General features: G+C 41.3%; 1 protein-coding gene across 1 annotated transcript; it reads left to right on the top strand.

Annotated features, from left to right (window-relative positions):
- Positions 1 to 695: 695 nt before the first annotated feature.
- On the top strand, positions 696 to 14,971 carry muc13b (mucin 13b, cell surface associated; the record flags this gene model as incomplete). Its single annotated transcript, XM_079846312.1, has 8 exons — positions 696 to 714; positions 3,347 to 3,451; positions 3,713 to 3,819; positions 4,529 to 4,587; positions 14,172 to 14,209; positions 14,322 to 14,409; positions 14,507 to 14,702; positions 14,831 to 14,971. The coding sequence occupies 8 exons, from the start codon at positions 696 to 698 to the stop codon at positions 14,969 to 14,971; spliced, it is 753 nt and encodes a 250-aa protein (XP_079702438.1).
- Positions 14,972 to 23,546: the final 8,575 nt, after the last annotated feature.

Below are 23,546 nucleotides of genomic sequence, written 5' to 3'. Positions count from 1 at the left end.
TCATTATATACCACTTAGCCTGTTATGTATGTTTAAATAAACCTGTCATGAAAATTACAGCCACTAAATGATTATATTTCAACAAATAAATAAATAAATAATAATAATTAGATTTAGATATTAATGCAAAAACTGCCTTATGTGAAGCTTATGAGTGTTGATTATTATATCTAAAAATAAATAGCAAATGAATTTAGGCTAATAGTTTGGGCTCTGTTGTTAATCTTTAATAGCAATGTAAGGGCTCCCTATATAGTTTACAACATTATCTTTAAGAAACTTTTAGTTATAATTGAATTCATTTAAGGACAGACACAATTTTTTTTTATTAAACCACTGTCGAATAAAAATTAATAAAACGCAATTTTGTAAAACTGCTGTACCGAATCCGTACCGAACCGTGACTTCAAAACCGAGGTACTTACCGAACCGTCAGTTTTGTGTACCGTTACACCCCTAATATATATATATTTACATATTGCCCCTTTTTTACATTTGAGCCCCTGCCTCTGAAGAACTCTCTGCACGGCCCTGCTACTTTTGGTCCATGGCGATTATGTAATAGGTAGGTGTGCGCAGATATTTTGTTATTAAGAGGAAAGTGCACAGCACACATTTACATATTCATCTAAACTTCGCTCTCAGCAGAGTGGGCGGCTGTCACAGTGCTGTATTGTAGAACGCACACAAACACGATGATGAAGGCAAAAGGCAGTATTTAATTCACAGGCAATAATCCACACAAAGAGAACAGCCTACAACACTAACATGAATGAGACCTGACAAAAATGGACAGAAACAGAGGAGCTTAAAGGAACACTCCACTTTTTTTGAAAATAGGCTCATTTTCCAACTTAAAGTTAAACAGTTGAGTTTTACCGTTTTCGAATCCATTCAGCTGACCTCCGGATCTGGCAGTAGAACTTTTAGAATAGCTACATAAATATTTAAAATATATTGCAGTAGGCCTACACATGGTTATTAATAAGGTACATATACTTTAAACTCACTAAAAGCTGAATCATTTTGCTATATTCTTACACAAAGAACACATAACATATACTTTAAGTAATTGTAAAATGTGTCTAAATTCACTTAAAGTATGCTTTTTTAGGATATTTCTTAAAAGCTTAACTAAGCATATATTTATTACCAAAGTACTTGTAGTATACTTTTTTAAAAATATATTAAAGGTCCCGTTCTTCGTGTTTTTTTGAAGCTTTGATTGTGTTTACAGTGTGCAATATAACATGTGTTCATGTTTCGCGTGTAAAAAAAAACAGTATTTTTCACACAATTTACTTATCTGTATACCGCTGTTCTCACCATCCTAAAAACGGCTGGTGATTTCCTTGTGCTATGAAGTCCCTCCTTCAGAAATACGTAACGAGTTCTGATTGTGCAAGCGGTTCCTGTGCTGTGATTCAACCACAGCTTAGCGCACGTGAAAGCGGTTCCTGTGTTGTAATTTGACAGCAGCTTAGCGCACGTTGGAAAGGTTACGCCTCTTAACGGGGAGATGTATCCGTTCAATAATCTCTACCATTTTTTATGTGTCCTCGGAGTGAGCCCATACATGTGTGTGTCAATTTTGGTGACAATATCTCATTTCGTTTTGTAGTTATAGACATTTATATGAAAAAACACGTAAAAAATGACTGACACCTGACTTTGATTGGATTTTACTACCCCTTACTATCAATATTTTGAGGTATTTGGGCATTAGCATTAGCATATAGTTATCGACCTATGTTTTCGAACTTCTGACGCTAGTTTTGTCTCGATCGGACTAGCGGTTTCGAATATATCAGCTAATGTTTTATAAGCGCTTAATTACAACGCTTCACAAACCATACGCCGAAACATGGCAAGTCTGGTATTGTTGGGCTCGGCAAGGATTCAGGAGCCAAAAAAAGTTACTCCCATGAAAATAAGTCAACCACACCCAAAGTTATAAGCTTTTGAAAAAAAAATTCTCCACTAGGTGGCGCTGTTTCGAAACTTCTCAGGCTCCTTCAAGGCATCGTGCTGATGACCCATACTGAGTTTCGTAACAATCTGTTCATGTGTTCATAAAAAAACAGCCTTTTAGCACATAATTCAAAATGTCTGACAGCCAAAATTGGATATCAGATGACTCAACATATGGCCCTGAATCTAACGAGACCACTTTTATGATTTTTGGACAAACGGTTAAAAAATTATAAGCAAAAATAGCAATTTTTCATATCTCCGGACCAGTAGGTGGCGCTGCGCCGAAACGCTGCAAGTTGCCTCAGGTCATGCTTGTGATGACATGTACCAAGTTTGGTCTGAATTCAATAAAGCGTTGCGAAGATACAGTCTTACGCCTGTTTTTGCAAGTGCTTTGTAAAATTTGTTCACGCGTTTATCAAAAACAATTTGACGAATCAACTTGAATTCCATAACTTTTTGTCAGCACTGGCTGAAGATGATCTGGTTAAATTTTCGTGCAAATTGGATGAACCGTCTAGGACGAGTTCGCAAAAGTAGGTTTTTGGGAAAATTCCAAACGGCGGGAAATTTATGATGACGGGAAATGACGTCATAGGGTGTGATCAAATTGGCATGAGCTCAGGAAACAGAGGGGAAAATAATTTTGTTTCTAGCCTTAAGGTTCAAAAGTTATTAGCATAAACATGAGTACAAATTTGGATTGGTGGTGGCGCTAGAGGGATTGAGTTAGAGACACCAAAATTTCTATGGTGACAGATCAGACTGTCCTCTATGAACACTCAAGCCCTATGAGAAAGGCAAGACAAACAACGCACCGACGTGAACATGTTCTCATGATGGAAGAAGAAGAAGACGGGAACGGTTTCAATAGATGCCTCCGCACCTTCGGTGCTTGGCCCCTAATAATAATAGGAACGCTAACAGTTTCAATAGGTGCCTTCGCACCTTCGGTGCTTGGCCCCTAATTACACTGTTGACACTTCCCTTACACCTAACCCAACTCTTAAACTTACCCATACCACCAGACCTGTCCCTAACTTTACCCGTATCCCACCTCAATATCAGCAAAAGTGTACTTATTTTGTACTTATACATTGTACTTATTTTTTTTTTGTAAGTACATAGTAGTTAAGGCCACCTAATATAAAGTGGGTCCATTTCTCCTTTTAAGTTGCTTAAAAAAACAAGGGTTCTACAGAGTTAAGATGACATGAGGGTAAGAATCGTCTTTTTGAATTTTAAAATATAACTATAATTTTCAGAAATAATATACTATAAACTTTAAACATCTGCTGGAGAAGATAATTTACTGGCTCCTCCAGGTTAAAATGTCATTATTTGTTTTTGTTTTTCTTTCTTTCTTCTCAAGATCCCTGTGCATCAAGTCCTTGTACTGGAGGCAGTACCTGTGAAGTTCGGTTTGGGGGCTTTGCTTGCATCTGCCAGCCTGGGCTGGTTTATCTGAATAGTGGCTGTACTTTAAGTATGACTTGCTCAGCTTTGAATCATCAAAAAATAAAAAATAAGTGCAGATGTGTGACACAAAAATATGCATAAAACAGAAAGTGAGCAGCATGTGGTATAGAAATTATGCTTAATTATGAATCGAACTGCCATCATGCGTTTTCCTGTGATCTCAGAATATAACAATAGTAACATCAGGCATCTTGCTGTTTTACCAATTTATCAAGGAATATATTCATTTATGTTATACTATTTTTTTCAACAATTGCAGCTAAGGTCTTCCCTGGTTATTTGTCTTTGAACAAGATGTTTGAACCAGAAATGGGAGTCACAACATCTAAACAGTTTCAGGAAACAGCAGTTAAAATTGAGAATGCGGTAAGAGATTGAATTTCCTTTTGATTCAATCCTAAACAACACTGTATAGCAGTATGTTAGTGTAAAGATTTTCCATTCTTCCTATTTTGTAAAGGATGCAGACTGATCTCATGAAATAGCGTATGTATGACACGCCAATTCGCTATGCCATTTTGGCGTGCTATCAAGACGCATAATCGCTTTTTAGCGTGTTTATCAACGCCGTTTCATTCTATCCCCCTACACTACTCCTACACCTAAACCTACCCATCACACACACAAACACACATACACACTCTGCCCCTACCCCTAAACCTACCCATCACACACACACACACACGCACACATACACACACACACACACTGCCCCTGCCCCTAAACCTACCCATCACAAGAAACATTCTGCATTTTTACATTTTCAAAAAAGCATCATTTAGTATGTTTATAAATCCATTTACATTCACGCGGAATCACACGGCGTTGACATACACGCGGAATCACGCGGCGTAGACATACGTAGACATCATTAAGTTTATTAAGTTTATTTTTATAAGTTTATAAGTTTATTAATAATAATTAATTATAATTAAGGATAGCTCAAAATGCGTACAGATAACACGCCATTTGGCTTTAGAAAGTGCCGTGTATGTTTACGCAAAGTCATGATGTCATGAGTGATGCAAATAAATGGTTGTGAATATATAACAGCTGATTTCAACCCAATATACAGCTCAGAGAAATACTGCGTGATGATGATGGCTACATTAATTCCACCGTTTTTCAGCTAAGGTGAGTTATTATAATAGTCATTATAATAGTCTTTCTTTTAAACTTTTAAATATTAAAGAGATAGTTCACCCAAAAATTAAAATTCTGTCATGTTTTTCTCAGCCTCAAGTTATTCCAAACCTGTGAATTGAATTAATTAATTTATTTCTTCTGCACAAAAAGAAGATATTTTGAAGAATATGGGTAATCAAACAGTTGATGGGCCCTGTCTCCATGGGGTAATGGGGAAAAAAATACTCTGGAAGTTAGGGCTGTGCAATTAATTGAATTTCAATTTCGATTTTGGCTCCCAACGATCACCAAAATAGTACAATCGAGAAAAAACGATTATTTTGCCATGTTCAGTTTTGCAAGAACACTCTTATTTTGTCTTGCGTTCTGAATGAAACGCGCACGCGCACATCCGCCCCTCCCGAAGCCACAAACTCTCTCAGGTCGTGAGTCTCGTGTGCATATCATCCGCTGGAATTTAAAAACTCGGCGCGAGTAAAGATGGCAGAAGGAGGGCAGTTACAGCAGCGTTTGGTTAGCAAAAAAGGCAAAACCAACTCCGTTGTCTGGGAACAGTTTGGCTTCGAGGAATCAGACGACGAGCAGAAACATACTATGTGCAAGATTTGCTACATGGTAGTGGCTGCAACGCAAGGGAACACCACGAATTTGTTTAACCACTTGAAAATTAAACACAGAGTGACCTATGACAATCTAATAAAGAAACAAAAACTGACGAGAGCAGGGGTGCCCTGTAAACGTCCTTTTTTTTTCCTTCATATTTTTCAAATAATTCTCTCTTTGTAAACTTTGTTCAATGCATGCGAGTGCTGCCGTATGTTCGAATATGACCAGTAATTTTCGCCGTCATCACCCGGGTGTTGTAGTGCCAGAAGACGCGAATGAGAAGTAGCGCGCGCTGTGAGAAGATTTGTCTCTGTGCACTCATCCGAGAGCGCGCACACGTCTCACAGCGCGCAAATATTGAGTTCTCTTTCAAGTCTTGCTCTTGAACGGACAAACTCACACAAAACGTATGTCAACATCCATCTTGATGAGTATCCTAGCAGAGATAGTCTGTATATGCCTTAAAGGTCCCATGGCATGGCATTTTTCTATTATTTTATAATGTTTCCTGAGGTGTACTTATATTGTTAGTATGATTTTTACATCATAAAATGTCATAATTTAGAAATAAAAGGCATTTTTTCTATACTGCTGTTTGCCCTGTGGCTGAAGGCCCTGTTACAAGAGGCGTGTCTGCTGTGAGACTTCAGTAAAAACACCCACTGTTGTGATTGGCTGATCTTTGCATTTGATATGAGCGGAGGGGGCGTGGTTTAACGAGGTCTACGAGGCACGAGCAGGCACGAGCTGCTGCCAGAGAGACGGATGGACCTGAGTTCACTTCACATCGGTTCTGTCAGTCTCAGTTCAGTGAACTGTTTTAGTTACAGCATATACCATATATAGCATATATATCAGGTTATTAGTCTATTTCTAGTCGGAGGGGCTGTCACTCATGTCAGAAAGTTAGTAACTTTAGTAAATTATGGATCAGCGCTGACTGGAGACGCAAACCGTTTAGAACGATTCAGTCCGATTTGGTGAACTGATTCGGTTCACTAAAAAGAACCGGTTCAATAGAAAGATTGTTCGCGAACCGGACATCACTAATGTACCAGAGACTGAGCTCAGCGATTGCTAACAAAGTTATTTATAGTAACTACTGAGTTATGAGAGCGCTGTCAGTCAGCGCAAGTTTATTGTGTTTGTATTTGAGAGTTCTGAATAAACACGAGTCCCAGTCACGCCGAGTCCGTCTTCATCATTATTACCAACTTTGTAACACATGCAAAGTACCATTACAGCTGTCAAGATGAACGAGTTATGAGTAAGTGTTGATAATACCATTATTTTTAGATATGTTCCTATCATATGGAAAGCGTCAGTGACTCGCATTGAGTACACAGCGCAAACAAAGACACAACAGCAGTAATCGAATGTAATCCAGTTTATTGTGGGAATAGCTGGCTAGCCAACCCAGATACCCTCACGCTTACCCCCCTTCTGCTTAATCTCACGCCGCGTTTGGTGCCTCCGCTGTGGGCCAGATGCAGTACTGGGGGTCGGGGATGTTGGAGGCCGACCGGCCAGTGCAGCTCGAGCCTCGGCGTGTGTAAGGTTTATCTCTAAAGATATTACTCTGCTGATGTTGAGCAGAAACGACTGTATGCACATTGTAGAACAGATAGACGCGACGAAGACGTACAAAAACACTGACTCAAAAGATAGAAAACACGAAAACACCGTTCTGTCGGGGAGAGAGAAGCCGCAGCGTGTGCACGAATAATAAATAATTAGCTACACATAAGAAATCACTGATCACCGATCAGAAGGAACTGAAAAAAGACTTCTGTTTTCATTTGTACATCCAAACACTGAGAAACTGACAGCATTCACTCGTTCACAAGCCATGATCTCTGGAGCGTTTGCATGGGCATGCCAGATTCTCTGGGTGGAGGAAAGGGCGGTAACCGTTCCTGCTTGGACGTCAAACCAGGAGACTTCAGGATTGGCTCGTCTGGCCTGTCATTTTCTCAAAGGCAGAGAAAGACAGCCAGAACAGCCAGATCAACATTTCTATCCACTTGGGGACAATATTCAGGCCAGGGGAACTCATATTAATGTTGAAAAACCTCATAAAATGAAAATTTCATGCCATGGGACCTTTAAGTAAACTTTATACAGTCGAGAAAGACGACGCATATCCGAGCATTAGGTCTTAAAGGGGCAGTAGCCTTTACTGCTGACTGTTTAATGTCAAACAACAAAAGACAGGGACATCACTCACTGCTCTAGATTGAATAGCTTTTGTAAGCTTAATAGGATTCATCTTTAATTTACGCACTCAAATATGCAATGTTATTTTACATTTGATACATTTCTGTACCTGAAAACTAATGTTAGACGTACCTGAAAAGCATATCTAGCCGAACCATATTGTTGATCTTATTTATTTGTGGTTATCATTTTTACTTGAATACTTTTATACTTTGATTTGAAATATATGTTATATTATTTATTTTAATAGTTCAAAAAGTACAACAAATGTTACAATTTCAATTGAATTGTTGAAAGGTGTCTTTTTAATAAATGCAACACATTCCCAAAGTCATGTGAAATAATCGTGTTACATAATCGTGATTTCAATATTGACCAAAATAATCGTGATGATGATTTTTTCCATAATTGAGCAGCCCTACTGGAAGTCAATGGGGCCCATTAACTGTTTGGTTACAGAGTAAATGATGACAGAATTTTTATTTTTGGGTGAACTATCCCTTTAACTAAGGCTGAGCTTTTAGTTTTCTTTTAATCATTGTTCCCTTTCAGTCGGTCACGTTTGACGTACGTTGGAACTGACCGACGAATTGGAATCTGATTTCAGAGCCCAATCTACTTCGAGTGTGTTAAAAACGAGCCAATGGAGATTGGCATGCGATTCACGCATTCCACGCACCGCCCCGCAGGAGCGGGTATAAATAAGGAAGTGGAATGCTTGATCATTACTTTCTACTTCTGAGCCGAACAGTGCATCATTTTGCTGTTTCTACGAAGAGTGTTAATCGAGTCTCGTGAGAAGACCGGCGCGTTTAAGCGGGTGGCCGCCTTACGGAAGAGCGGGTCCGGTCTGTGTTGAATTGCTTGAATTCATTCAAAGGCAGGACGGCGGTCCCACTGAAATTTTTCCAGAGGCTCCTGGGGCATATGGAATCCGCAGCCGCGGTAACGCCGCTCGGATTGCTTCATATGAGACCGCTTCAACACTGGCTTCATGGCCGAGTCCCGAGATGGGGGCATGGCAGAGCGGTCAGTACTGGGTCCCAGTGACCCCTTACTGCCGCCAAACTTTCAGCCCGTGGTCCGACGCTTCGTTTCTCCGGGCCGGGTGCCCTTAGAACAAGTGTCCAGGCATGCTGTGCTCTTCACGGATGCCTCTTCCACGGGCTGGGGGGCCACGTACAACGGGCATGCAGTTTCAGGTCTGTGGATGGGGCCTCAATTGCATTGGCAAATCAATTGCCTCGAGTTGTTAGCAGTACACTTGGCACTGCACAGCCTCAAGGGGCCGCTACGTGGCAAGCATGTACTGGTCCGCACGGACAACACTGCGGCCGTTGCGTACATCAACCTTCAGGGTGGTCTACGCTCCCATTGCATGTTCCAACTCGCCCGCCACCTCCTCCTTTGGAGTCAGAAGCATCTGAGGTCGCTTCGTGCCATTCACATCCCAGGTGCGCTGAACCAGACAGCCGATGAGCTCTCACGGCAGCCAACACCTCCGGGAGAGTGGCGACTCCACCCCCGGAGCGTCCAGCTGGTATGGGACCTTTTCGGAGCCGCACAGGTAGACCTGTTTGCCACTCCAGACTCGTCCCATTGCCAGTGGTACTATTCCCTGAACGGGGGTACCCTCGGCACAGATGCACTGGCGCACAGTTGGCCCCGGGACCTACGCAAGTATGCGTTTCCCCCAGTGAGCCTTCTAGCACAGATCCTGTGCAAGGTCAGGGAGGACGAGGAGCAGGTCTTGCTAGTTGCGCCCTACTGGCCCGACCGGACCTGGTTCGCCGAACTCACTCTCCTCGCGACAGCCCCACCCTGGCCGATTCCCCTGAGGAAGGACCTTCTTTCTCAGGGGCGGGGCACTCTGTGGCACCCACGTCCAGACCTCTGGAAACTCCATGTCTGGTCCCTGGACGGGATGCAGAGGTTCTAGGTGGCCTACCACAGGCAGTGGTAGACACCATCACTTTGGCTAGAGCCCCCTCTACGAGGCACCTCTATGCTTTGAAGTGGAACCTGTTCGTTGAATGGTGCTCTTCCCACAGGGAAGACCCCCAAAGGTGTTCAGTTAGTGTCGTGCTTTCTTTCCTGCAAGATGGGCTGGAGCGAAGGCTGTCTCCCTCCACCCTCAAAGTGTACGTCGCACCACTTTGGCCTCTATCAAGAGGGTAGGGGACCTGCATGCACTTTCGGTCAACGAATCGTGCCTAGAATTCGGGCCGGCCAACTCTCACGTCATCCTGAGACCCCGGCCTGGATACGTGCCCAAGGTTCCTACCACTCCCTTTCGGGACCAGGTAGTGAACCTGCAACCGCTGCCTTCAGAGGAGGCAGACCCAGCCCTGGCTTTGTTATGTCCCGTCCGCGCTCTTCGCGCTTACATAGACCGGACTCAAAGCTTTAGGACCTCAGAGCAGCTCTTCGTCTGTTACGGAGGCCAGCAGAAGGGAAAGGCTGTCTCCAAGCAGAGGTTAGCCCACTGGATAGTGGATGCTATCGTCTTGGCTTACCAGTCCCAAGACGTGCCTTGCCCGTTCAGGTTGTGAGCCCACTCAAAAAGGAGTGTGGCTTCCTCCTGGGCGTTGGTTCGCTAGATTCTATAGTCTCCGTGTAGGGCCGGTATCTTCCCGCATTCTCGCCCACAGTGGCCAGTAGTGCTAAGTGCCCGTTCTAAGTGTCAGCTTGCAACGCCATTCCTGCCCCCTCTGGGCCGAATACGTGCATCTATTGTCTCCAGTTGTGTTCCCCAGAAATGGTGAACCCTGTCGAGCTCCTCCGTCACCCCTTCGGTGTCAGACGTGGCGGCCATCTGACGCCAGGCCTGCACCCGTATGCTTGTGGAACGTGTGTGTTAGGCTGGGTCCATATGTAGCGGTTCCCTCACGGCAACCCCATATGTGTATTTTTCCACGGTACCTGCTACCCTACTTGGCTAGCCCCGTGTCTTTCCCTTGACAGAGCCCGTTCTGTCATCTCTGGGCGTGTTCTTTCCCCCCTGGAACCAGGCTGGAACCACCCCAGAGACTGCCATATGTTGCACTACCCTGCCAGGTTAGTCCTTATGTGTATTCCGCCACCAATCGTTCCACTGAAGGACGTGGCTTCGCAGCGTACCATCTTCCGAAACGGGCAAGCTTTCCCAGCGTTATCCAATAGTCACACTAAGTGGGTCTTGCAGAAACAGCAGTGACTGACCTCCCTGCTTGGAGCCCTGACTTCCGTACCATCTAAGACGGTCCAGTGCGCTCAAGCAGGACGCTGGAAGGGCCAGCCTCCTGGCGTTTTGGTATGGATCCCAATTCGTCGGTCAGTTCCGACGTACGCCGAACGTTACCGACTGAAAGGGAACGTCTCGGTTACGTATGTAACCCTCGTTCCCTGAAGGAGGGAACGGTGACGTACGTCCCGTCGCCAGGTGCTGCACTTCCGCTAGGGGGCAGAGTCACTAGTTCGGCTCCTCAGCAGAAAAAAGCAATGATCAAGCATTCCACTTCCTTATTTATACCCGCGCTGCGGGTCCGTGGAATGCGTGAATCGCATGCCAATCTCCATTGGCTCTTTTTAACACACTCGAAGTAGATTGGTCTCTGAAATCAGATCCCAATTCGTCGGTCAGTTCCGACGTACATCTCCGTTCCCTCCTTCAGGGAACATTATTCAACAGAAAAGAAAAATAAAAGCTCAGCCTCAGTTAAATAAATTGCAATAAATAATTGCCACTTTCAGTCTTAGCATTATGATTCAAAGTAGAGGGCCAGTTGCTAAAATCTAAAACTTTTAACAGCATTTGCTTCCCCACAGGAATTATTTAATATCAAATAAGTTTTGTTGCATGTGTGTTTTTAAAAAAATAATAATTTCCTTTTACCCATTCTTTCAGTTCTGGCAGTATAATTGCAGGTGTGCAGAATTTCTATCACTTGTCATCCGCTGCCACATCTGTAACAGTTTACAATCTGATTCAGGCAAATACAGGCCTAATAGAAGACTTTGAACACTTCAATCGTATGTTTCTACAGCTTCTTTTAACTTCAAGAATATTGAAAAGTTTAACCATTTCAAAAATTAGCAATGAGGCATACATTAGTAAATTTTTACTTATTTACTTAAATCACAGGAAGCAGTGAGTGTGCATATACAATTTGTGACAATTCCAGCACCACACTCTGTCATGAAGACCTGGTTAAAGGTATTGTAATGTGTCCTTGCAAAGAAGGGTTCATCAAGTCACAATTCACATCACGTTCCTGCATTTGTAAGTATTTTTGTTTTATTGTTATATATGCACAACTTTGAAACATTCAGACTGGCTCTGATAATTTTACTATTTTACTTTTTACAGCTTGTCCAAATGGGGAAAAAGCAGTAAAAGAAGAAAGCTGTGAAAAGTATGCACTTGCATCATTTCATTAGAGATTTTCATCTACTTTATAATATAACATACACTTAAGGCTCACCAATGAAAAATTTGTTTCAAGCCCTTTGAATTTAAGCGATGGATCGGTAACATCTTAAAGTCCTCCTGTTGTCAATAATTGTATCCCTTAAAACTCATCTTCAATCACCAAAATGGCATATTTAAACGTATTTTCCTGTGAATAAATGTTTACATGCCATAAAATAGCTTGCATGTAACCAACCCTTGCTTCGTTTAGTATACGCGGATCCATGAATGAGCCCCGCCTTCACTCACTCATACAGGCTCGTCTACAAGCTGATGTATCAGAATGCGTAATGCGTTTTATGTATCGCCCTCTACTACTTTGGACACATAACAGTAATTAATATGATTAGCCTTTGGCTTGACTACATTATCAAACAGCTAATAATGTTTTGCTAATGTTACACAAACCATGTTCCCGTTCACCATTTCGGAGTCAGACAGCTGCCTTCTAAAAATCAGTATCCTTAGAAACACTTTGGACAACTTAGAACGTCAGTAGAGAAAGTCATATAGTTCATCATAACACCGTAATCATATACATAATTCAACCACTATATTGCTAAATGTACCCGATTTTTCATATCAACAGAAAAATATACCAGCTTCTATTGAGACTTCACTGCTTCAGAGAATAGTTAATGATATGCTAAAGCCCACCCACACGTTGACGTGATTGGTTACAAGGTAGTTTGTGACGTCAGAAACACCAGCGATTTTAAACTGCGTTTTTTAAGACTTTGAGACCGCGTCTTTTTTTCACAGCAGTTTTATGGACAAAATACTTAGCTATGGGGCCCTATTTTAACGATCTGAAACGCAAGTGTCAAAGCGCGAAGCGCAAGTAACTTTGTGGGCGGGTCTCGGCGCTGTTGCTATTTTCCCGGCGGGATAAATGGCTCTTGCGCCCGGCGCAAATCTAAAATGGGTTGGTCTGAAGTAGCTTCATTATTCATAGGTGTGGTTTGGGCGTAACGTGAATAAACCAATCAGAGCGTCATCCAACATTCCCTGTAAAAGCAGGTGCGCAAGTTCCATTATGGATTGCTATTATTATGGCGTATTTACCAGGCGCACGCCAGGAGCGGTTCACAGCCGAGGAGACTGATGTTCTTGTAAGAGCAGTGAAAGACAGAGAAGTTGTGTTGTATGGGGATGGGAGAAACCCACCCAAAATAGCGTCGGTTAAACAGGCGTGGGAGGAAATAGCCACAATTGTTTCATCAGCTGGCATCCCCAGGACGTCGCACCAGTGCCGCAAGCGCTACAATGACATCAGAAGACGGGGAAAGTCCAAGCTTGCCAGCATCAATCAGGCACGCCGTGTAACGGGAGGTGGATCTGCCTCTACTCAGGACCTGACGCCAGCAGAGGACATCGCTGCGTCCACCCTCACCGATTTTTTTTCCTAGTTCTTGACGGACAAACCAATTTGTTAGATGTCCTTATATACATATATGTCTTGCCAGAAGTTGCCCCTATTGGGCAAACAGGTCTCCTTAATTATTAGACTACAATTAGCCTGAATAATTTGTAAGCTAGATTTATGCCTATTTTTTCACATCTTCGTGGCACACCACAATGGTTTCCGTCATCTCATGTGTTAATATTTGTTAGTGTAACAATTTATGATTTGCAAAAATAACTGTTGCATCTGTGTAGATTACATGAGCAAAGTGTATGCGCGTTGTGCACGCTATACATTATGGTCAAGCATGCGCCCTTAAAATAGCATAATGAACAACGCGCAACGCGCCACTGACTTTAGACTAGGTTTTTTCTGGTCAGTGGCGCAATTGTTTAATGGAACAGCAAAATAGCACCAGGGATTGTTTGCGCCGAAACACGCCTCCTTTTTTGCGCTGAACCGCCCAGGTAGCGCAAGTTCATTCACTAGTTTAGCGACGTGCTTCTGTGGAGGGAAAAGCGCGCTTTGCGCGGGTGCAAAATAGGAATGACACATGCGTCGGTGTACAAAGTCAATTGCGCTGGGTGCAAGATAGGGCCCATGGTGTTGACGTATGAATTTGCACATGCTTTGTCTTAAAGCATATTAAAAACCACATAGACATATAAACATTAAAAATTATATTTTCAACACAAGGGGTCTTTAACTGGATCAACCTGAATACATGAGGTTACACAAATAAAAGTAATTTTTAAAATAGAAAAAATAGCTCCTTAAAGATTTGGCTGCCTGTATTTAAATTTTACAGTGCCAAAACATTAATGTAATGTAATTTGTGTCATTATGGGTGTTGTGGTTGCACAATATCACTGAAAGCTGTTTTGCTTATTTTAGGTGCCCATTTGGCTTTGCTGGATTTAATTGCAATGATCGTAAGTAATCATAATCTCCATCACCATCATTAGAATCAAGTTGCATCTCTGTTATGCTTAGTAATTTTGAGGAACATTTATGCATCTCTGTGTAATGAACTTCTTGTTACAGCATTTCTTTTGGTTGTGGTCGTGGTGTCCACTGTACTGGGTGCATTGCTGATCATCTTTATTGTCGCCCTGATAGTTGTAAGCTGCAGGTGAGGGTCAAGGACACATTTTCTGGGTCTGTTTACACAAACGTTCTATGGATAAAACACACTTATTGTGTGTAAACCTGTCCATTTACAATTGTAGGAATCCAAAGGGAAGCTCCTCATCCCAGGTAGACTTTAGCGCAAGCTATGGCAATGCAGAATTACATAAGCCTACAGGAGTTCCCAGGATCCCTCGGGCCAACCCTGATGCCAGCTGGAAGTCTAATAGTCTGGAGATGACCAATAGTGGGAGCAATCAGGCACTGGTGACCAGGGATCGTCCAGAGAGCAAAACAGTAAGACCACACCTAAAATGCTACTCACTAACCTATACAATTTTCTAACCATTTGATTCAAATGATAAAATCTCCTTTATTAATAATGAATCTGCAAGTGTTTATAATCATTATTTGTGTTTTTGTAGCTCTACTCTGATTACGAAGATGTGAGCAATCAGAGTAAAGTTCCACCAGTGTACTCTGGTTACAGTGGGAGAGGAGTGGAAAATGGCAGTGCCCAAAACCCATACTTTCGGCAAGATGATGACAGAATGCGCAGATATTAACACATCTTGATCAGGACAAATCTCTGCAATTGGATGATTTTTCAATTACTTTTTTATTGTTATTCTTCCTGTGTTGACTAAAATTCAATGTTTAATGAAATGAAATACAAATACTGCAAACAGTTTTAGCATTTGTACATACATCTTTCTTTAACCACAGGAACAGAATTCAGATTTCCTCTGTAGTTGCATTCTATGGTATTAGCAGCTAATGAAATTCAGCTCATGGGCTGCACTTGATCTAAGCTTGGACAAAATGTCTTTCCTGAACTGTTGAATGAAAGCTGTGTTGCAGCGACCTTAGCTTTTACAGCAGCCTCTATTCTACATTACATTTTCTTTACCCTCTTACAAAGTTAAAAACAATTATTATTGGCTCCAACAAAACATTCTTTCAAACCACATCAGTGCCTTTAATTCAGTGGATGTTTAAGTAAGATATTTCATGTTTGTCTTTGACATTGTTTGGGGTTTTGTTTGGTTTTAGTGTTGTTAATGCTTGGGCTGGAACTCGGGTATACAAAATGTATCTAAATAAATAATTGTTTAGTTCGAGATATTCAAGCAGTAATACACCCAATTTATTCAGGAAAAGAAATTATGATTCTAACTGTAACTATGAGATTTAATGTATTATGCCATGCCAATTGATGTATTTCTAATTATTTAAAAATATGTAATAAAAAGTTATAATTTTTTATATTTATAACATGGATTTAACAAAGTGTTCATGTCTATGGTATGTCTTTCATCCATTTCTTTTTTCACTTTTCCCACATTTTGTTACAGCCTTATTCCAAAATGAATTAAATTAATTATTTTTCTCAATTAAAAAAACTAAACAAAAAAAAAACCAAAATGACAATGTGATAGAAGTTTGTTTGAAATCTTTGCAAAATTATTAAAAGTAAAAAACGAACAAAATCACATGTACATAAGTATTCACAGCCTTTGCCATTACATTCAAAATTTAACTCAGGTGCATCCTGTTTCCACTGATCAGCCTTGAGATCAGGGCTGTGCAAAGAGTTCTTCAGGGGCAGGGGCTCAAATGTAAAAAGGGGCAATATGTAAATATATATATATATATATATATATATATATATATATATATATATATATATATATATATATATATATATATATATATATATATATATATATATATATATATATATATATATATATATATCCTTATGCTCATCAAGCCTATATTTATTTAATCAAAAATACAGAAAAAACAGTAGCCTAATATTGTGAAATATTATTACATTATGTTCTTTTTAACTTTTTATTAATCAAAGAATCTTGAAAAGAGTATCACAGTTTCCATCAGTGACATTAAATCCTCTTATTAGAATGATTTCTGAATGATCATGTGACACTGAAGAGTGGAGTAATGATGCTGAAAATCCAGCTGTGATCACAGGAATAAATTATATTTTAAATTATTTTAAAATAGAAAACCATTATTTTAATAATATTTCACAATATTGCTGTTTTTTATCAAATAAATGCAGGCTTGATGAACATAAGAGACTTCTTTCATTATGCTGCATAATATTCAAAAATGGTAATATAATAAAGTCCTTTCACGTAACCATTTCGCCAGCCTACACTTCACTTAATAGGCCTGTAGGAGCCGCTGGCACTTGGGTTTTGTTAACTTTGATAGTTTCATGAAATAGTAAACGGTGTATCAATATACATAAATACAAGTGAATTTAACACTACTTACCATTAATGCGACTTTTGCTGCTGTGGTTTTGTGCAGTGATTTGTTTGTTGTCAGTTAAAATCCATTTTGTCAGTGATGCAATTCATAAAATGAGACAAACCGCAGGAAATCGTTCCACAAACGTTAGTTCATCTGTCCATGTAATTTTCAACCGATTTATGAATAAGAACAGAAAATTACCGCTCCACTTCACATCGCCCAATGGAATTTGAACTTGCTTTGCCAGATGACGATTGGTTGGTGTATATACATGACAAACGGGCATTGGTGAATTGTGTAATACTTTAAAATATCTAATATATAGATTTGTAATTAAATCGACACATTAGCTCTGATTATGGATGAAAAAAAAATATTGGTTTACTTTTTTCCCGTAAGGCCACACACTCTCTTAAAGGACCATATTTGGCTCCAGAGCTGTTTCCGAACAGTGGAAAATCAGCAGTCAATCAAAACGCACGCAACCCATAGCAACGCGTTATGGCAACGCCTCAACAGAAATTGTCCGACTTTTGAGCCGTTCGTTACTATTGTATACATTGTCATGTTATAATAATCACATTTATTTAGTCTTATTGACCACGATATTATCATTGATATTTGTCTGAGAGGGGCACTTTTGATTCATTTTGAAAAAGGGCAGGGGCTCGAGCACCCAAAGCCTGATCTGGTTGATCTGTTTGGCGAGAGCACAGAGTGGCTTCTAAGTAGGTACCGCTTTCCCAAAAATGTACTGCTGGATTTGTGTTGTGATTTAGGACCAATGTTGGAGAGAGAAACTAATCGCATGAAAGCCATTCCCGTGCACATCCAACTCCTGTCTACCCTTGGAATTTTAGCTACCGGCACATTTCAGCGTGAGGTTGGAGACATATGTGGTATGTCCCAGCCATCAGTGAGTAGGATCATGTCGGCGGTGCTGGAGGCAATTATTGACTTGGCCCCAACCTACATCCAGTTCCAGTACCAAAATCCTCAACAAGCTGAAATAAAATGGGGCTTTCATTCTATCGCCAATTATTCAATTGGAGCCATAGACTGCACCCACATCGCCATAAAAGCACCATCAACCAACAAATTTAATTATATAAATAGAAAAGGGTTTCATTCTGTTAACGTGCAAATCATATATGAGGCAAATTTGTTGTTGTTAAACGTCGTTGCGCGGTGGCCTGGAGGAACACACGACTCATTCATTATGCAGAACAGCTCTGTGGGTGTGCGTCTCCAAGAAGGGGCTGTTGAGGATGGCTGGCTCATTGGTGAATTTAAGGCGACAACATGTTTAAAATGCTATTGCAGGGCTAAATTATCTTAAAATTATCTCATCGTTAGGTGATCAAGGTTACCCCCTAAAGCTATGGCTAATGACCCCCCTAACCAACCCGAGGACTGAGCAGGAACAGGCCTACAACCGTGTCCATGCGCGCTCAAGGGGCACAGTTGAGCGTGCAATACGCCTGCTGAAAGGACGATGGCTGTGTCTGTCAAGCACGGGGGGGTACTATAAGCCAGAAAAAGCGTGCAAAATCATCATGGCTTGCAGTGTGCTACACAACTTGGCCATCAGACAGGGCATCCCTCTGCAGGAACCACACAGACTAGACGGCCCTATGCCCGATGCAGTGCTCCTGCCACCCCCTAATGCCACTGCCATTCAGACAAGACAGAGGATCATACAGACATTTTAGGTGAGGCTGAGCTCAGAAACAGAGATTCATTTAATTTTGTGCTTTGCAGCTTGGTAGGAACAAATAACTGAAATCACATTAGTCAGCGGTGTATGGTTTATTAGCAATTGTATTTGCGCAAGAGGCAATCTGTTTCAGAGACTCATTGATTTGAACCAATACATTTGTTAGGTTGCTCAGGTCACCCTTTCGGTCAATAATGGCTTTTGTTGTTTCCTCTTGATTTTGTAGCACCGCCTCGCTCAGCACTCTTGGCGCACGGTGCATGGAAGGGGCAATTGAAGGGCGCGGACGGGCCCGGCTCCTCAAGCTCCTCGGGCACAATGGGTGTCGCTATTAAGGACACGCATGTTCACATTAATTGAGTTTATCCTAAAAATTATTTCATTAAAACGTTTTACAAATTGAAATAAAATGTTTGCAAACAGTAGCCTATTCCAGATGGTTTGTTTTACCTTCACTTTGGTTGTTAGATGGCCCGGCTTTTTGTGTTGCGAGAGTGTCAGTGTCACCGTCCTTAATAATCCCGGACAGAGCTGTGTCACCGATGATGCAGGCTTTGCGGTTGTCCTCCTGCAGTGAATGAACTAAACAATATTTGTTGGTTGAATTCAACTTCATCTACCAGTACCTCCAATTCTGTGTTTGTGTAGTTCCTCTTTTTTGCTCTCTTTGCCATTATTGCGGTGAGGAAAAAACACAATCACGTGATTTTTAAAGGGAAGTTTTGTCACCATATATGGGTAAGTAGAGGCGTTTCCGATTGCTAATGACCGTGAACGCGCATGGTACTTACGCACATGTGGGATTTATCAACAATGATTGCTTACTCATGTGCGTAAGAACTGTGTGTGCACGTTTGATAAATACGGATTTTCTTGTACTTAGAAACATTCTAAATTTCAGTCGTAGGACAAAATATAGAATGTTTTCTACGCACTGTTGATAAATGAGGCCCCAGGACTCTTCCTAGAACTGGCCGCCAGGCCAAACAGAGCTATCGGGGGAGAAGGGCCTTAGTCAGGGAGGTAACCAAGAACCTGATGGTCACTCTGACTGAGCTCCAGCGTTTCTCTGTGGAGAGAGGAGGACCTTCCAGAAGAACAACCATCTCTGCAGCACTAATCAGGCCTGTATGGTAAAGTGGCCAGACGGAAGCCACTCCTCAGTAAAAGGCACATGACAGCCTTCATCTTGTCCTAGACTAAAATGTCCCTTTGAAGCAGATTAACAGATGCCATGGTTTTAAATAGTCCTAGACTTAAGCCGCGTTTCCACCGCAGGAACTTTCCCCAGGAGCTAGGAACTTTGGGGTGGTACTCGGTGTGTTTCGACCACAGGAACCAGGGTCTAAATAAAGTTCCGGGTAAATATTTCCCCCTCCAAACGGCCCTGCTACCGAGGTAGTACTTTTTCAAAGTTCGGGAACTTTCGGGGGTGGGACTTGGGCGCTGAACATGCTGATTGGTTTAGCTAACGCAGCATTTTATTTCAACCGGCCTTTTTAAAAGTCTTTTGCGAGGTTAGTTCTGCGTTCAGTAAATATCAGTCTTGCTCTTTCTGTCTGATGGCGCGCGTTCGTCTCAGCAATCGCACGGTCAATGTCCGTAATAGCTGATAATAACATACGTTGTCTTATTTTAAATCTAGCTTTACGAGCTTTCAGAATACGCTTTAGTATCAGTGCTTGTCTCTTTTCGGCAGTTTTGTTAATGACCTCTTTAGTAAACCAATACATAACCAGCAAAAGCAGCGCTGCTTGCATCTCCTCCATACTTGTTATTGTTGCAGACAGTGTCGCGCAAAAATGATTACTGTCAGTAGTAAGAATGCAATACCTAATGTCAAAATGATTAATGGCTTTGACCTTTGGAGAGGTTGAACTTCCGGGTTAGGGCGGGCCTTCCGGTATAGGGCGGGGCTTCCGGTATAGGGGCGGGACTTCCGGTATAGGTCAGAATGACCTTTGACCTTGGTGTTTCCCCTCCCCTCCGGTATAATATATCATGTTTTGACAGAAGATTTACGATTTTGAAGTTTTTGACAGAAGGTTGTCTTTTGAAGTTGGTATAATAATTCATGTTTTTGACAGAAGGTTTTGTCTTTTGAAGTTTTTGACAGAAGGTTGTCTTTTGAAGTTGATATAATATATCATGTTTTTGACAGAAGGGTTTGAAGTGGTTATAATATATCATGTTTTTGACAGAAGGTTTGCGGTTTTGAAGTTTTTGACAGAAGGTTTTGTCGTTTGAAGTTGGTATAATAATTCATGTTTTTGACAGAAGGTTTTGTCTTTTGATGCCGCTGTTATCAGGATCTCCCTCCCACCCTCCACGTTCCAGAGCAGCGTATATAAATGGTCAGTGTGTTCTACAATAATCAGAAAGAGAAACATGAGCTACATGAGCACAGACGATTTATCCCTCCCTAAATCCCCAGAGGCGAGGATGTGCAGCAGGATGATGGACAGTCTGACTATGGTGCCGAGAAAACCGTACGGTCACATTCGTCTGACATATTTTCTCCATGAAATTTCGGACTGGACTAAAGGTGAATTTATACTGTGTAGTAACCGTGTATACGGGTACAGATTTCATAAACCAACTCGAGTTGTTACGCTCTACACCGTTGACAGCCCAGGCGAGTTTCAGGCCACACCACACGCACACACCCTAAAGCAGTTGTGTCAGTACACACACAGCACACTGTGAAACACGCCACCGAATGGACGCAGCTAGCCTTCCCCGTTCCACAACAAATCCACACTGGCTCCTGGAGAAATTACAATAGAATTTACACAAATAACACTAAACAATAAGGGAAAACCAAAAAGATAACATTTACAGACACGTGCACAGGCTCCCTAACGACACCTACTGCGAAAGCGGGTGGGCAGAGCCTGAATGGCACCAGCAGGACAATGAATAAATTTAAAGAAAATTTTACACTTTGATAACAAAACAGTATAATACACTGTAAAGATGATAAATAAATAATCTGAAACTGAAAATCAAAACCAAAATCAACAAACAGAAAAAGACAAAAGAAATGTAAAAAAAAAGAAAAAGCACTTGTAAATCAACTCAAACTAAGAGTATTGGACGGCCCCGCGAATGGACAGCCACGGCCAGCCTTAATCAGCAACCCTGTCCACAACAGCGCTGATGCACGGGAACAGAGCATAAAAGAAAACCCCAAGCAAAACGGCAGCGGCGAGAAAGGGGAATTGAACGTCAATTTCTGATCCTCATTCTACAATTGGTAAACAAATCAGAATGTTAGACTAGATTCACCAAACCCCAAATGTGAGAAAGGGAGAGACATATTTACATTTAGATTAGATAAACATTGATCAGCATTTACACACCTGCCATTGTCGCTATACTGAGAGCAATACGCAATAAATACCACACAAATGACCAGGAGATTTACGATGAACAAAACGTACCTGAGCGAACTCCGCCACAAACTCGCCAGAGTGCAGACAGTGCAGCCACCAACACCGCTCTTAACCATAAACAGCGCATATTATCACGTAGCACAGCCTTAAGCAGTTCACCTTACCCCATCGGCAGCCCAACATACCTGTACACAAATGGAAACGGAAAAGGAAATGCCAGGGAGAACCCTGAATCAGCAGAACTGTACAAAACCCGCCAAAATAAGGGTCCTTAAATACTATGACTGCTTACACCTCATTGGTTTACCAACCATACTTAAGCATCCCAATAATAATTAACTTATCTTGCCACATTCATATCCATTTTACTTAGATTGTGTTGTATTAACGTCATTATATTAATTTTACTTAGTGTGTTTATCCTGTGTTTATCCTTATGGCTGGTGAGGATGCTTACACATTACACAAAACAGCGCCTATAAAATACAAACGAAATAGAGTGGTTGTGTATGGGGTCTATACGCAGTTCCAGGCCGATCTTGTCGACATGATTGCCTACGCCAAGGATAATGACGGCAATAAATATCTGCTGACGTGCATAGACGTATTTAGCAAGTACTCGCGGGTTTGGGTGTTGAAAAATTCAATTCAATTCAATTCAATTCAAATTTATTTGTATAGCGCTTTTCACAATACACATTGTTTCAAAGCAGCTTTACAGAAAGTGCATTTCATAGATGTACAGTAAAAATGTTAGAAAGACAATGTTAAAGAATAATGTTCGAAAAAGTTAATCAATCATGTATTAATTTAGGCCATAACAACGCTGGCGTTGAGTCGTCTCTTCACAGGCGTGGAGTCGTCTCATCACAGGTGTCGGGGCATCCGAAGTCTCCATGAGAGGCTGGATACAAACTGGAGCTGATGAACTATTTACCTCGGGACTAGTGTCCCGAGATAACAACAGAAAAGCAGATGGGAAATGATTAGCGTAGCTGCTGTTCAGAATATTATATTAATGCTTTTGATCCGATTTAACTGTAGTATAAAAAGATAATTATAATGTGAATGCTTGGCTAAAGAGATGCGTCTTTAATCTAGTTTTAAACTGGGACAGCGAGTCTGAACCTCGAATAATATCAGGAAGACTATTCCAGAGTTTAGGAGCTAAATGTGAAAAAGCCCTCCCTCCTTTAGTGGACTTAGATATCCTAGGAATGACCAGAAGCCTAGAGTTTAGTGATCGTAAAGAGCGCGATGGATTGTAGGGCGATAGAAGATCCGTTAGATACACTTGAGCTAAACCATTTAGGGCTTTATAGGTTAGTAGCAATAGTTTGTAATTGATACGGAACTTCACAGGTAACCAGTGTAGAGATGATAAAATTGGTGTTATATGATCATATTTTCTTGACCTAGTAAGAACTCTAGCAGCCGCGTTTTGGACTAACTGTAGTTTGTTTATTGAGGATGCAGGACAACCAGCTAATAAAGCATTACAGTAATCTAATCTCGAGGTCATGAATGCATGAACTAACTTTTCTGCATCAGAAATAGATAGCATGTTACGTAGCTTAGCAATGTTTCTAAGATGGAAAAATGCCGTTCTTGTAACATATGAAATATGATTTTCGAATGTCAGCTTGCGGTCTAATATAACACCCAGGTCTTTTACTGTAGTGGATAAAGTGACAGGACATCCTTCCAAGGTAAAATTGTATTGTGAGAGGTTTTGTGGGCAGTTTT

Source organism: Gobio gobio, assembly GCF_949357685.1.
Source record: "Gobio gobio genome assembly, chromosome: 20".
Lineage (NCBI taxonomy): Eukaryota > Metazoa > Chordata > Actinopteri > Cypriniformes > Gobionidae > Gobio > Gobio gobio.
The sequence above is the reverse complement of the archived record's forward strand: the minus strand, read 5'-3'. Positions and strand labels throughout refer to the sequence as shown.